Source organism: Schistocerca serialis, chromosome 2 (assembly GCF_023864345.2).
Source record: "Schistocerca serialis cubense isolate TAMUIC-IGC-003099 chromosome 2, iqSchSeri2.2, whole genome shotgun sequence".
In the NCBI taxonomy this organism is placed as follows: domain Eukaryota; kingdom Metazoa; phylum Arthropoda; class Insecta; order Orthoptera; family Acrididae; genus Schistocerca; species Schistocerca serialis.
Genome location: NC_064639.1, coordinates 114,201,295 through 114,218,023, shown reverse-complemented (window position 1 = coordinate 114,218,023; position 16,729 = coordinate 114,201,295). Strand labels below are relative to the sequence as shown.

General features: G+C 44.3%; 1 protein-coding gene across 2 annotated transcripts in view; it reads right to left on the bottom strand.

Annotated features, from left to right (window-relative positions):
• The window catches only part of LOC126456793 (solute carrier organic anion transporter family member 4A1), a 552,827-nt gene that overhangs the window by 82,307 nt on the left and 453,791 nt on the right, over positions 1-16,729 (bottom strand). For both annotated transcript variants that reach the window (XM_050092582.1, XM_050092583.1), the window contains exon 6: positions 11,164-11,406. In XM_050092582.1, coding sequence (XP_049948539.1) covers positions 11,164-11,406 — 243 coding nt within the window. The remainder of the gene's footprint in view (positions 1-11,163; positions 11,407-16,729) is intronic.

Here is a 16,729-nt window from a genome sequence, read left to right as displayed (position 1 = left end):
ACCCCAGCACCTAAAGAGAATACCCAGTGAAACAACCATGTGGCGAAACTGAAAAATGACAGCGTGTCAACGAGTTGATTTCTGGATGTGTTTTTGTACTCATGTCTTATTTTCCATAGGTGATTATTTATCAGCTGTCATACCACTGGGTTCATTAATGATTTTGTATCAGTGTATTTGTTGTGAATATTGTATTTTGCACTTTCACTTGCATGTTTTTATATATGTCAGCACCAGACGATACTGCTTTGGTTCGTGATAATGATTTTGCATCATTGTATTTGTTTATATATTTATATATATTATGTACCTGTTCACCTATGTCTCTATGTTAACTTTTGATAGTTGGTTAAAGCAATTTTAGAATAATATCTCATGGTTGTGGTCGTAGTAGGTCAGATGACATGATGTTAGCGTAGTATATCACGCTTAATTTAATTTGTTCTGTTTGCTTTGCGGACCACATGAGGTCACAATTATTGACTAAGGTCAGATAAAGCTCACTTGGATATAAGAGATTAATCAACTCCTTTGTGCTGCTGTTTACTGTTGCAGTTGTTACTCGTTAGGGTATGTTTGTTTCGAAGACTGTTGGCGAATCTCCTAGCATGGCGAGAAAATTCGCGGCACCGTCTTCTCCGGGACGTTTGGGGTGATGAAAGGGTCCTGTAGCCACCTTTCACTGCCAACTCTCGTAGTGGTCAAGTCGGCAAAGAGGTTTCCGCTACTTGGGAGAAATCCACCTGCGTTAGGTTGGTTGCGGAAATGGCATCCTGGGGTTTTCCGGTCCACGCGGAGCGTGGAAGAGGCTGGAGAAGCGGGAGGCAGTCTGCCGCCGGTACGGGAAGCGTACACAGCTGTGCTCCAGTTGAAGAAGGGTGAGTTGGACTGACCGCGTGGCGCGTTGTCACATAGAGAGGGGAGCTTTTAGCTTTTGGTCTCGAATTTCGTCTTATAAAGATTTACTTGCTGGGTTGCAGCAGGGAATGCAAGGCTTTTGTAGACTTTCAGTTTGATTCCCAATGCAGTCTTGACTTTGATCCGTGAGAGGAACACAGCACAAAGGAGTTGCATATGTTGAAGTGCCCTCGGTTCAGTGTGAATGTTTATGTGCCTACAACTGTGTGTGTATGCTTCTAATCTTTTCCGGATCTTGGTAATTTTTGTGTATTTGTGAATTTTCTTTGTCTCATGTGATTAAAATTTGGCCACGGTCCATAGAAATTGTCTCCGCGGACCGAGTGGGCACGCGAGTCTGTTATGAAACGTATAGTATTTCACAAGCAATTGTACATAGTTAGCATGCAACAGCAGTCTATAGATGCACTACATCAATGTTTTAAGTAATAAATAATTTTGCCTTCAATCTTATCTTGTGTACCGATGTTACGTCGCCGTTACCTTCGCCATTTACCTTGTAGTTTTCCTTGTTGGCCCACCTATAGCGTTTCCATGTGCACAGGTGTAGTGATTAGTGTCCCTTTTTTTATCTGAAACAAATGCTCTGGAATAGATCGTGTTTTCACGAATCTTGCTGCAGGCTGCACTTACGCATGGTGTTCACGACCTATTTACTTTACTCAATATTTGATTCACGGGAAGAATGCCTGGATCATATTAATAACTACAGCCCATTCTCTATCAATGACTTTACAATGAATGTTCTTTTGCGAGTTTTTCTTATTAATAAATTAAGTAATTTTCCGACTCAGTGCTACTTCTTCTTTGTCGTGTGGCTAGAGTTGGTGGCGACCCTATCTTTTATATTGATTTCAGTGTCAAGTAGCATTTTCTTATTCTAAGTGCGCGTGGCTCTTTTAGCTATCAGGATACATTCAAAGGGCGCTTCATGCTTCTTGCACATAGCGTCCTTTTATCCACGCTACTTACAACATGATACCTAATCAACTTAGATAAATCCACGTAATGATGGAGATATAATCCTCCGAAACGCACAGCGAAAAATATTCATATACACTATAAAAATGGATGCCCGTGTATATAAATGTATGTATGTATGCATGTGCTACACCTCCTCCTAAACTACAGGACCGATTTCAGCCAAACAGGGTACACGTATCACTTACTGTCTGGAAATCATCGCTGTGGAGGTAAGAACCGCTTACGTATCAAATGAGTGGTAGCTTGGGTGCAAAAGTAGTGCAGCCCACGACGCATGAATATCCATACGTTTGTCGTCCAGTATTTGAGAGCGAGAGCACTTAAGAGACTTGCAAGAAGCTTTACACATAGTTACAAACCTTTACAAAACTTTTTCTCGCTGATGACTCCGCACAATATGATAAAATAAGAAAATGTATGAATGCAGAGTCTCGCGGCGATAACATTGAATAAAATGTTCTCGGGTTTCCAACCGCGTCAATTGCTTAAAACTACACGAGCTTTCGGCCAAGCACTCCCCTGCCATTGTCAAGTGGTATGACTTGACAATACTCGTACCACTTTGACAATGGCCAAGGAGTGCTTGGCCGAAAGCTCGTGTAGTTTTAAGCAATTGACGCGGTTGGAAACCCGAGAACATTTTATTCAAATAAGAAAACGTTTATCTCTTGCTATATTTTCGCTTTTCACGCAGTAAAACTGCCGCATGAGGTTGACGTTTTAATTTATTACTTCTTTAGCAGTAACTCCATACCCAACACTATTTGCAGACAGTATAATCGAACTTAAAACCTAATTAACTTGGATAAATTCACCTAATGATGGAGATATAATCCTCCACATGTACCTATAAAAATACTGTACGACACATAGTGTAGGAGATATGACGTCAAATACTGAGATGCGTGAAAAACTGCGGCATCGTGTATGACCTTTCAATTTATTACTTATTTAGAACTACGTCTATTCGGAACATATTTCGGAGACAGTATTAACATATGCTGCTGAACGTACCTAGAAAACCATATCACTGTACGACACATAATTCAGGAGATATGATGCCATAAACAATAAGCTGAGTGAAAATGAAGGTGCAGGGCGCGAAACTCACTAGAGAAACAGGTGAAATTTGCGTACAAATACGTGTGGAATATGTTAAATATATCTGAAATATATATATGACTTCAAAGCTACGAGTAAAAAGCTCACTGTAAACCCCTGGAACGACACCAGTCAAATGTGGTACACACATTAGTTACAGTCTGGAAAGAAGTACTGTGGTGGTAAGAATGACCAGCCTACTCTACGAGTGAGAGAAAGGGAGAGGGGGGGGGGGAGGGAGGAGATGGCCACAGACAGGGACAGGAAGAGGTGGATAGAGGGGGGACAACCAGAGGAGGGAGGAGGGGATGGGCAGAGAAAGGAAAGAGGGAGAGATGAACAGAGGAAGGGGGAGGAAGAGCTAGGCAGAGAGAGGAGAAAGGAGGAGATGAACAGAGAGAGGGGGAGGAGGAGACTGAGAGAGAAAGAGAGGACGAGGAGATGGACAGAGAGAGGGGAGAGGAGGAGCTGCACAGAAAAAGCAAAGAGGACTAACTGATCAGGGAGAGGCGGGGGGGGGGGGGGGAAGAGATGGACAGAGAGAGGGGTGAGGTGGAATCAGATAGGGGGGGGGGGGAGAAACAGAGGGGGAAAGAGCAGTTGGACAGAGAGGGAGGAGGGGAGCAGATAGAGAGTGGGAAGAGATGGATAGAGAGGGAGTGAAGGAGGAGATAGGCAAAGAGAGTGGGAGGAAGGAGGTAGAGTGGCACAAGATTGAAATAAAAAAGTGTTATTGCCCAGATGACAATTGATACATATACTGATTACTTATTTCAGCAAAGTTTTCTTGACATCTTCAGAATACGTTAATTATACATGAGCCGTGGTAAAATTTGCTGTTTTGAAGAGCGCGCCGCAGCGCGTTGTGTGAAGCAGTTGCCTTCAATTTTTGGCGGTGGCGGCGCAGTGGCAATCGCAGCTTTGATGTCTCCTTCTGGTGGGAATGGGGAAAAGTTGCCTGTTCACGTGCATTTAAGGGGCGCTTTGAGCTCGGCAGTGGGTCAGTCTGTCAGTCCTCGGCGAGTGCGGTCAGTTGGTCAGCCGGGTCAGTGGGGGGCAGTGTCCGTCTGTCGTCCGTGGTGCTAGTATGTGTTAGGCCGCCAGTCTGCTCGAGTTTGTTCAGGCAATGGGCATTGGCGGTTGGATCGATCGGTTAGTCACAAGATGACTTGTCGGCGCATGTGTGGTCGCCACGTCAGTCCAGTGGGCCGCGCCGTTTAGCGAGGGATAGTGACTTCGTGACCGTCACGAGAGCAACAGGAGTCAACCCACGACGTCGGTCTGGCCGGGGCGAGATGCGACGCCGTGAGACGGGAGATCGGCGCGCCTTCCTGCGTCCGTTGAAGCGGCTGGCAGCAGACGGTTCGGGAGAGCGTTTTGGGGGTGCTGCGCCAAGTCTTCGCCAGAAATCGCAGTTATTGGAAGTTAAGTGATTCCTTATATGTTGTTTCAGTTACTTGTTAAATTCTACTTCTTTTGTTGGTCAGTCTCTCGTCCCCAGTTTGCTCGTCTGTCTCCCGTCCGCATTTGTTCGGCAGTTAGTGTCGGTCTGCCATACGTTAATAGCTGCCTCTGTCATGTTTGTCGGATTCGGTGTTAACGAATTTATTGCTTAAGGTATAAAGGCCGAATTCCTGAAATATGTTTTTATCTTGCCTATCATCTTGCGAGGTGGTATATGTGTAATGTACAGCATGTTGGTACATTTTATGTAAAATTGCATTTCATGGATTTTATTTAAATGGTCATTTTAGTATATAAAGTTGCCACCCTCCCACCGTAAGAGTTCTCTTAAAAACAAGTTGCACTTTCGGTGGCAAATAATTTTTTATGTGAGTGTTGTACCATTTCCATCCCTTTTACGGGATGCGTAGTTTATGTGTTTGTGTGAGTTGTTAAAATTTTTAGTTTAAAGTAATCTGATGTGTTGCAGATTTGCACCAGTGTAGTCTTTCAGAGGCTGTAGTGAGCGGTCGTGACTACGGCCGTGTTAAAAGGCAGCGGCAAGGTTCTCAGCCCGAAAGCTCATACTATCAACAAAAAAAAGATTGTTATTTCTGCCTCTGAATTAATTGTAACTTGATATTTACAGGGCGGTTTCTGACTATAATTTTAAATCTGTTTAAAAAAAAAAGGCGGCTTTTAAGAATAAAATTTCCATTTATTAAAAAAAAATTAATTTGTTTCATCAGTTACCAATTGGCAACTACTTCCACGCCCACATAGTGTTAAATGTGTTAATGTTCTTGATGAATCGCTAGTAAATAAAGTAAATTCTTTAAGAAAAGATATTGAAAGTTAAATTCACGGTTCAATAAAGCCACACGTGGCTCCAAACTGGGCAATAAAACTTTTAGTTTGGAAGTTTTTTGACACTGATACAGGGTTATTTGGTAAGCGTGATAGCGTTACGGAGATGTTTAACAAACTCAAGTGGCAGACTCTGCAAGAGAGGCGCTCTGCATCGCGGTGTAGCTTGCTGTCCAGGTTTCGAGACGGTGCGTTTCTGGATGAGGTATCGAATATATTGTTTCCCCCTACTTATACCTCCCGAGGAGATCACGAATGTAAAATTAGAGAGATTCGAGAGTGCATGGAGGCTTTCCGGCAGTCGTTCTTCCCGCGAACCATACGCGACTGGAACAGGAAAGGGAGGTAATGACAGTGGCACGTAAAGTGCCCTCCGCCACACACCATTGGGTGGCTTGCGGAGTATAAATGTAGATGTAGATGTAGATCGCTCTCCTCCTGAAAATGCGACTGGTTATAGCAATTCGTGTTTTCAGTCGATATTCATACTGGTCACGCCCAAAGATAACGTCGATTAACCACTTTTCATATCTTAGCTGTCCCCCGTGGACGAAGGACGCAATAAGTTTATAGAGGCGGCCCGGAACAGCGAGGGAAGAGACGAGATGAAAAGCGTGTGTCGCCTGCAAGTGTGGCGGGCAGCAGTGGCAGCGGCCGGAGATTGCGCAGCGTCTTGGTCGTAACTCAGGATGCGACGTCTGTTGCCGGCAATGCCACGAGCTCCCGGCGGACGCCGTCCGTTACGGTGGGGAGGGACGGTGTGGGGGAGGGGTGGAGCACAGGCGGCAGGCAGAGGCGCTGAAATTTGTCTTTATGAGCGGGAATTCCATATGCTCGATAGAGCAGACCAGTTCCAAGGCAAGGCTGAAGCCGTGGCAACGATTTCAACGAGTTTATTTATACCCACTCTGGCACACATTAACTCTCTCTCTTTCTCTCTCTCTCTCTCTCTCTCTCTCTCACACACACACAAAACACACACACATGCCCCCCCCCCCCCCCCGTATCTCTCTCTCTCTCTCTCCCTCTCTCTCTCTCTCTCTCTCTCTCTCTCTCTCTCTCTTCTCCATTTGAATGGGAATATTGAGAAACCCTCCCATTTTCAAAAAACTAAACTTTTCAGCAAACACTAGAAATTTTTCCAGACCTTAAAATCATGCGGAAATTTCGTCTTTCATCTCATTTTTCTTTAAAATGAACGTAGAGGGAAGAATGCCAATCCACTGTAGACAGTCTTGATACATTTTCTTGACATTACATTAAAATTTATGTAGTAAACATGTGGGCTTTCTCAATATTTTGTTCAAATGGCTCAAATGGCTCTGAGCACTATGGGACAACATCTGAGGTCATCACTCCCCTAGACTTAGAACTACTTAAACCTAACTAACCTAAGGACACCACACACATCCATGACCGAGGCAGGATTCGAACCTGCGACAGTAGCAGCAGCGCGGTTCCGGACTGAAGCGCCTAGAACCGCTCGGCCACAACGGCCGGCTCAATATTTTGCAATAAATAAACATAAATAATTAGTTAACTTGTACTTTATTGCTAATATGGGCAAAAAAGAAGCAGATTACGCCTATTTTCCATTCTCTTTGGCTTTATACTGCACACATGGTTCATTCTTTGACACATGTTGCTAACTACACATGTCAAAACAGAAGTTCGTGATGATTTCCTCTTTTCGTTGGCATGTCACGCTACTTGATAAATTTGCTAGATTTTTTCATGAGCAGTAAGATTTTCTCATATGCTATCAAGCAACTGAAGTTGGAAGTTACATCCTGAAACCCGTTCCGTGTGTACAATTTTATGCAAGTAAAAAATTTATCAAATACAATCGGTGTGGATTTATTCATCATGAAGAAAATCACTAATTTTGTCTTTTTAATTTCTTCATATTCAGATTGAAAATTACATAATTACATGGTTGAAGACTGGCAATTTGGGTGATTCTATCCCGCCCCCAGTAAGGAAAATGTAAACGCCTTTAATTAATTTACAAAAAACATTTAAGAGAGTGAGTCAACTGAAAACCTTAAATACTTTTTTTCTTACAAGTGATTTATTGCACGAATGTGGAAGATAGGTGTATCTTTTTCGATATAGTACTCCTGACGTTCAACACACTTCCTCCAGGACATAGGAAGTGCATCAATTCCTCTGGAAAAAAATTCTTTTGGGCTGTGTGTGCAATCACTCGTGCACTGCCTGCTGCACGTCTTCCTCGGAGCATAGTTGCTTTCCCCAATCGCTCGTCATGAACAGTGCACTGAGTCATGACTAATGTTTAGATGCACAGCTATTTCACACACGATCGCAAGGCAGTTGGCCACCACAATAGTTTGCGCTGCCGTAACAAGATTCGAACGCAGGTCTCCTGCTTACTAGGCAGATACACTGAACACTATGCCATCCGAACACAGTGGTCACCACAACTGCATGGACCACCCCAGCACGCCCTCCCATCAGACCGAAATTCTCAACATGTACCACACACTACTCATACAGTGGCCCTTCTCATTAGCCTCATTACACTCGCGGCATCTCGCCAATTCCTGTAAGAACCAAGCGAGGCGGGGCAGTGGTTAGAACACTGGACTCGCATTGGGTAGGACGACGGTTCAAACTCGCGTCCAGCCATCCTGATTTAGGTTTTCCGTGATTTCCCTAAATCGCTTCAGGCAACTGCTGGGATGGTTCCTTTGAAAGGGCGCGCCTGATTTCCTTCCCCATCCTTTCCTAATCCGATGGGGCCGATGACCTCACTGTTTGATCCCCTGCCCTGAATAACCCAACCAACCAATCCACGAGAGTTCGAGCTTTGTGTGCATCTGCACTGAAAGGTTCATTGGTGGTTACCGCCTGAATTACACACGGTGTCCCTCTCAAACCTCCCTGATTTCAAAGACCCAGGGAAAAAAAAAACACAGTAGACACGACAATGAAAAATGCACCACACTGTAGAGCATCTTAAAGAATTTATTTATTTATCATCAATACACCTCTATATGTGAACCATCTGTAGCACGAAGAATGTCGAGTCTATATTCACTTTCTTGCCAAGTTCTTTGTAACATTTCCTCTGTTACTGTTGCAAGCGCATTAATGATGCGATGTCGCAACGTAGGAATAGCGTCCAATTTGGTCTCATACACGTGATCCTTCACGAATCCCCACATGAAGAAATCATGCGGCGTAATGTCAGATGAACGTGGTGGCCAGGCAATGGGTCCTCCGTGTCTGATCCAATGATTGGGAAATTTCCCATCCTGGAACTTGCCAACAGCCATTGACCAATGCGGCGGAGCTGCATCTTGTTGAAAAAAATGTTGAGTTGCAAGTCTTATATCTGAGAGGATATACAAACTGCTCCAACATGTCCAGATACACTGACCCATTCACTGTTTGTTCCACAAACAAGAATGGTCCAACAATCCTGTCGTACGTTAGCCTGCACCAGAGGTTTAGTTTAGGGCTATCGCTAACATGTTCAATGACAATGTGCGGATTTTGCGAACCCCAAAACTTAACATTATGCCTATTAACCCTTCCTGATAGATGAAAGGTTGCATCATCTGCGAATAAACATCTTTTCAGGAAACTGGCATCCACATCAATACGCTGTAGCATACCCGGAGCAAATTGCTGTCGGCGTGGTTTGTCGTCCGGCGTCAGATGTTGCAGAATTTGCACTTTGTAAGCACACATACGAAGGCGCTGGTGAACTACATGATACAATGTTGATCGAGGTACATCAAGTTGCCTAGATGCTTGACGAATTGACTTACGTGGGCTTCTGGGAAACGTTTGTCCTCCACTGTCTCTTCTGAAACTCCATAACGTGCACCGCCAGAATGTTTGAGAACACTTCCTGTTGCCAGAAATTTTGCAGTGAAAATCATTTCTGTGACAATGATTTTATATCAGCTGGTCTGCCTTATGTATCGTTATATCCAAATGATTTATGCATGTTAAGCGACATTCAGGTATGGTTCAAATGGATCTGAGCACTATGGGACTTAACATCTATGGTCATCAGTCCCCTAGAACTTAAAACTACTTAAACCTAACTAACCTAAGGACAGCACACAACACCCAGCCATCACGAGGCAGAGAAAATCTCTGACCCTGCCGGGAATCGAACCCGGGAACCCGGGCGTGGGAAGCGAGAACGCTACTGCACGACCACGAGATGCGGGCACATTCAGGCATATGGTGCTGTACTAATAGTAATATATATAGTGTAATGCATGTAAGCCCTCCCTCAAACATGTCATGTTAAAACTTCACAGTTCCGATGATGGCACCATTAGTGTGTTGAAACCGGTCATCTAGTAAACAGTGTTTAAACGATCTTGGCTTTTGAATTATTTATGCTTGACGAATTGACTTACGTGGGCTTCTGAGAAGCGTTTGTCTTATGTCCTCCACTGTCTCTTCTGAAACTCCATAACGTGCACCGCCAGAATGTTTCAGGACACTTCCTGTTGCCAGAAACTTCTTATATCATTCCTTAATTGTTTTCACATCAGGTGGATCGCATTCATACACACGACGATAATTTCTTTGCACAGTAACCGACGAGTTTGTTTCTGCAAACCACACTGCTGCTTGCGCGCACTGCCTTTGGAGTCGCCATTTTCACTTCATGCGACCGTACTGCGCTCTGGCGACGACGCTTGGTACTTCTGACGCGGGAATATAAATTCTTTGAGATGCTCTACAATTTGGTGCATTTTTCACTGTCGTATGTACTGTGGTTTTTCTCCCCTGGATCCTTAAAACAGGGAGGTCTGAGTGGGACACCCTGTATTGTAGTGTCTCTTCTTTAGGACATTTCCAAAAGAACAGACACCATATACGCAGTGCAGTATGCCTGTCCTGGGTGGCAGGCTTCGTGCCGTTCCTCTGGTTCCTACTCCACTCGTACTCCTTGATGTCTCTCGATCTTCCACCATAATCGAGTCCATCAACATGAGGAGGCAAATATGAGGTAGCCAAGGAGGTGGAAACGTGGGTTCTGCTATGCCGAGACTGCTTGGTAGCTACAACAGGGAAACACAGTTAATTATCAGGAGTACAAAATAAGAAAGTACTTATTACTTAACTTTGCTGTAGTCCATGATCAGTTGGTTGACAGTTATAGAAGACGTGACTAGACTAAGCGTCTGAAAATGACCGAATTTACAAGTCACAAATCTTGCATTGACGAATTAATCTCTCGTAATCTTGGATGTCGAATCCGGTGACTTTTAAGACTAACTTGGAACGGAGCTACAAAGGCTTGATGGCAACAATGACTGAGCTTGCAGACGATGGCTAACATCGGCGCTGACAGACCACTGAGCGCGGCTACGAACTGTAGACTGGCACAACTGCACTACACACGAAGTGTCCTAGAGGCGCCTCGCGGCGAGCATTAAGTACTGCGACTGGCTGTGTACTCTTTGTCTAACACAGCCGTTCTTCGATTTATCGAGAGAATCACATCGGGCGGATCGATCTCTCAGGCGGCGGTGTGGCCGTATGACTGACGACATCACACTCCTATTGCAATCATAAACACGCCTCACCTTCGCTCCTCAGAAAGCATATGGATGAACGCCGCTCTGCGTTCGTGCTTGCCGCGCAATTGTGGCAGCCGTAGTAGACAGGTATTGTGGCAGCGTTTGGCTTGCCTTCTGTATGCTGTCACTTAGGTTTTCTTTAAAGCAGTGATACGTTACAGAACAATGGAAATAGAACTTTTATTACGTTGTTAATGTTTTCAACTTACTCGCCTCGCGCAACACGAGGTGAAAAGGCCAAGTCACTGGAAGGGCAGAAGACGAAGATACTGACCCATGAGCATGGCGGCCCAGGTGGCGTTGACGCTGAACTGGTTCTCGATGAGCTTGGGCAGGAAGGCGGCGAAGCCGGCGATGAGCAGCCCCTCGCTGGCGCCGGCCAGGTTCAGGAAGAAGAAGGTGGGGTTGGCCACGAGGTGTCGCAGCGCGCGCGGCATCTCGCGCACCTTGCTGAACGCCTCCACGCGGCAGTTTCCGTGCGCCTCCGACACCTTCTGCGCGCGCAGCGCCGCCGAGCCTGTGCAGAATAGGACTTGTAAACAAACTTCAGCAGCCGCGCGACTCTGTGGCAGAGCCGCCCTATATTTTTCAGTAATGGATTACAGATTGGGCGAATATCAAGGTGGTTTCAGGACATCAAGATCCTGTGCAGAGCGGATCCATAACCTGACACCTGTTATATCATACGCCAAATCAAGATCAAAAACGTTTGTTGTGACCGTTGTCGACTTTCAAAAAGCGTATGACTCAATTGATCGAGAAACAATAAAGAACACCCTTGCCGAATTTGGTCTAGATAGGAAAACAAGGGAAAGCAGAAAGGTGGAAGGAGTATATAGAGAGTCTATACAACGGCGCTATGTGCTTGAGGGCAAATTATGGAAATGGAAGAGGATGTACACTGCTGGCCACCGTAAATGCAACACCAAGAAAGACAAGAGGTAGCACAACAAAATTTATTTTGTAGATAACATGTTGACCAAGTATCAAATGATTACGTTTACAGACGTCTGTGACATGTGGTTCCTGCCAGAATCAGTAGCCAGAGTAGCCGCCATTGTTGGAGATCACCGCTGCCACACGTCTCGGCATTGAGTCAAAGAGACGTTGCATGTGTTCCTGGGGTACAGCAGCCCAAGCAGCTTCCACACGTTGCCAAAGATCATCTGGTGTGGCAGCTGGGGATGTAATCTGGGTCACTCGTTGAGCAACCATGGACCACATGTTTTCTATCGGCGAAAGATCCGGAAAGCGAGCCGGCCAGGGAAGCACTTCAATCTGGTTATTGACGAAGAACCTTTGGACAATGCGTGCCACGTGTGGTCGCGCATTATCCTGTTGAAATATGGCTGTGGCCGAGCCCTGAAGGTAAGGAAGGACAACTGGCTCCAGCACCTCGGATATGTAGCGCCGGCTATTTAAAGTACCAGCAATGCGTACTAGAGGCGTGCGAGAGTAATATCCAATACCGCCCCATACCATAATACCCGGTGCAAGACCAGTGTGGCGGTGCATAATGCAGCTGTCCAGCATACTCTCTCCACGGTGTCTCCACACTCTAATCCGACCATCGTGGTGCTGCAGACAGAAGCGTGCCTCGTCAGTAAAGACAACGTCATTCCATTCTGCCGTCCACATCCGTCTGTCATCACACCATTGGCGACGGAGACGTCTGTGGTTCTGCGTCAATGGTAGACGAAGCAATGGACGTCTTGCGGACAGACCACTCTGCTGTAAACGGCGTCGAATGGTACGCGCAGACACTGGATGATGCGTTACATACGCAATGTGCTGTGCTATGGTTCGGGATGTCACTGAGCGATCCGTCACTGCCATGCGCACAATTTGACTATCAGCACGTGCAGTGGTGCACCGAGGTGAATGCGATCGACCACGTCGGTCCGTCGTACCCTCCTGCATCCAACGGTCACATATCCGCATTACAGTTGTTTGGTTTCGTCCAACACGACTGGCGATTTCTCTGTATGATAATCCACAATCTCGGTAAGCCACTATCCTTCCTCTGTCGAACTCGGATACTTGATCAAACGATGTTCGCTGTTGTCTACGAGGCATAACTGATCGTCTTGTGAAACAACCATAGGTAAACACACGTGCCGAACGTACACTCGTCGAAATCGCCAAGCCTTAAATTGCGCTATGAGGTGGCGCCACAGGCGCGCGTGATGTGCGTCTGCGCTGAAATTCTGATCAGTTGCATATCTCATCGCTGTGAACCCATGGTGTAAATTTCACTTGATTCGGATGCTTCCTTCAGGGTGTTGCATTTACGGTGGCCAGCAGTGTAGATGAAGATGGGAGATATGATACTGCGTGAAGAGTTTGACAGAGCACTGAAAGACCTAAGTCGAAACAAGGCCCTGGGAGTAGACAACATTCCATTAGAACTACTGACAGCCTTCGGAGAGCCGGTCCTGACAAAACTCTACCATCTGGTGAGCAAAGTGTATGAGACAGGCGAAATACCCTCAGACTTCAAGAAGAATATAATAATTCCAATCCCAAAGAAAGCAGGTGTTGACAGATGTGAAAATTACCGAACTATCAGTTTAATAAGACACGGCTGCAAAATACTAACGCGAATTCTTTACAAACGAATGGAAAAACTGGTAGAAGCCGACCTCGGGAAAGATCAGTTTGGATTCCGTAGAAATATCGGAACACGTGAGGCAATACTGACCCTACGACTTGTCTTAGAAGCTAGATTAAGGAAAGGCAAACCTATGTTTCTAGCATTTGTAGACATAGAGAAAGCTTTTGACAATGTTGACTGGAATACTCTCTTTCAAACTCTAAAGGTGGCAGGGGTAAAATACAGGAGCGAAAGGCTATTTACAATTTGTACAGAAACCAGATGGCAGTTATAAGAGTCGAGGGGCATGAAAGGGAAGCAGTGGTTGGGAAGGGATTAAGACAGGGTTGTAGCCTCTCCCCGATGTTGTTCAATCTGTATATTGAGAAAGCAGTGAAGGAAACAAAAGAAAAATTCGGAGTAGATATTAAAATCCATGGAGAAGAAATAAAAACTTTGAGGTTCGCCGATGACATTGTAATTCTGTCAGAGACAGCAAAGGACTTGGAAGAGCAGTTGAACGGAATGGACAGAGTAGATCACATAACTAATGAGGAGGTACTGAATAGAATTGGAGAGAAGAGAAATTTGTGGCACAACTTGGCTAGAAGAAGGGATCGGTTGGTAGAGCATATTCTGAGGCATCAAGGTATCACCAATTTGGTATTGGAGGGCAGCGTGGAGGGTAAAAATCGTAGAGGGGGACCAAGAGATGAATACACCAAACAGATTCAGAAGGATGTAGGTTGCAGTAGATACTGGGAGATGAAGAAGCTTGCACAGGATAGAGTAGCATGGAGAGCTGCGTCAAACCAGTCTCTGGACTGAAGACCACAACAAAAACAACAACAACAGGAAAACAATCAATCTGATAAGCGCCACTTTAAATAACACAGTGTCAAAGGTCCAGTTCAGAGGCGATCTGTCAGAACCATTTGAAATCTGTACAGCAGTGAGACAAGGTGACCTGCTCTCTCCATTGCTTTGCAACTGTGTCCTGGAAAAGATAGTCAGAGAGTGGAAAACAACCGTACCGCCAGATAATCGGATTCAACTTGGACACAAAAGAAATGGCCTCAGTGGAAAATGTTTGGCTTTTGCTGATGATCAGGAACTCATTGCAAATAATAATGACGAAGCTAAGGTTCAAGTGTCCAGCCTACAATCAACTGCTGCTAAGACTGGCCTAAAAATAGCATTTAATAAAACGGAATTCATCACAAACATCAAACACGCTCCTCCTCATATTGAAATACAACAAGAGAAAATCAAGCAGTAGAAGAAATTTAAATATCTTGGAGAAATAATTACACCTGACGGTTCAGAAAATGCAGCTGTAGAAAGCAGGTGTTCTAAACTAGAAGGTGCTTTTCATCTGTGCAAAGACTTATACAAAAGCAAAAGCCTGTCTTTAAATCTAAAACTTTGTCATTATAACACCGTAACCAGACCATCAGTTTTGTATGTATCAGAATATTTAAACATGACGAAGAAAGGACCACTACGAAAACTTGAAATAAAAGACCGGAAAATTTTTGGCCCTATCAAAGAAAACGGAGAATTTCGCCGAAGACACAACTGTGAATTATACGAACATACAGAAGACATTGTTAACAGCATGAGGAAGCGGGGAATGATGCTTTTTGGTCATCTGGAAAGAAAGAACGCGCAAAGACTTACTCATCGCATAGATTCCACAATTTCAAAAACAAAATCGCGTTCAAAATGAGCAAGCTATGTTAAAAAGGATTTGCAGGAAGCTGAAATTTCATTTGAGGACATTCAGGATCGAGAAGTTTTCAGAGAAAAAGTCAAAATTTCTAAAAACCTTATTTCGCTTACTACGCCAGTTCCACGTCCTGCCTGCAAATGGTTAAAACAGAGAAAAGAAGCACAGTCAGCCAAAATGAAAATCTACTGGCAAAATAGGAAAACACAATCAGGGAAGAGATAAAAATCTTCGTGGTCCATAGCAGGCCGAAACGATAGAAAAAACACGTCGCATTTCCAACACGTATTTAAATAATGACAGCTACAGTTTTTGAAATGGTTGATACCTAGTGATGTTTTTCAAACAGTTAGCAGCTAGTCTTAATGCTGCATACTGAAATGGCCGTTAGCTCCATGCAGCAAAAGTTTTGGGGGCGTGGCTGCTACGGTAGAGTTATTAAACTACCGTCGCCTACCGTAGAATAAAATACGTAATCGCAGACTACGGTACTTTTCCTAGTAGTTTTGGTCAGTTAAGATAGTATCCGCCTTCCCTACATGCTGGATGTGTTGCATACGTATTGGGCGTTACCTTATAACACAATCGCTTTCTTTAGGGATGCACTCAGTGTCTTATTACATTCCAGTAAAAACCGGAAGCGGTGTACTTTGTAGAAACTAACTGATGATACATAAAGGACCCAGTAACCTACGCAACATTCTTCTTCTGCATACTTATCCTCCTGTATGTTACTTGAACAACCAGCATTTATAGCAAAACTGAAACTGCCAATGTTTAATTCAGGTTCTATTCGAAAATTGTTGATTTTTAACGTGAAACAGGGGATGCTGTAGTAAAAATAAAGAAGACAATATAATTTACCACACAGCACTAGAAAACGCAAATTCCTCAAGAAAAAGGTAAAGTAGAAAAGAATCGCAAAACAAAAATACATCAAACATCGCTTCAATACTTGGTCGAACTGATATAAAACATGTTTCTATTACTCATAAACAACCTCCTCATTTATCAGTAATAACAGAGAACTCTTGCCTTTGATCATGATGAAGAAAGTTGAGTGCAACATAACAACAATAATTATGTACATGTGTTTATGTTTGTGCTCGTAAACTGTACTTGTATAAAAAGTAATTGCTTTAGTTACATAAAAGCGCAGAAGCTATGCGAGCAACAGATCTTGTGTGCTTCAAATAAACCACAAAAGAACAAAGAGGAATTGTCGGCTCCCATTTTCTGTCTTACACATTCATAGCTCTGTTCTTTACCTCCACATGATTTTACGTTTCGCTGGTTAAAACGAAAGGGAATCAACAGACTTGCTGAGACCTCGCTGTCGAATCCCTGTCTCTATAAACTTCCATTATGCTTCAATGTGTCATTAATCGACGAATAATATTAATGTTACGATAGTGCTGAAGACAGTTTTTTGTTTCTGGCGAGAGTAGTTCTAACCCGTTACTGGGAAGGCAGTTCTAATCCGTTATAGGACAGACATATCTGTAAATTAATGCGCTA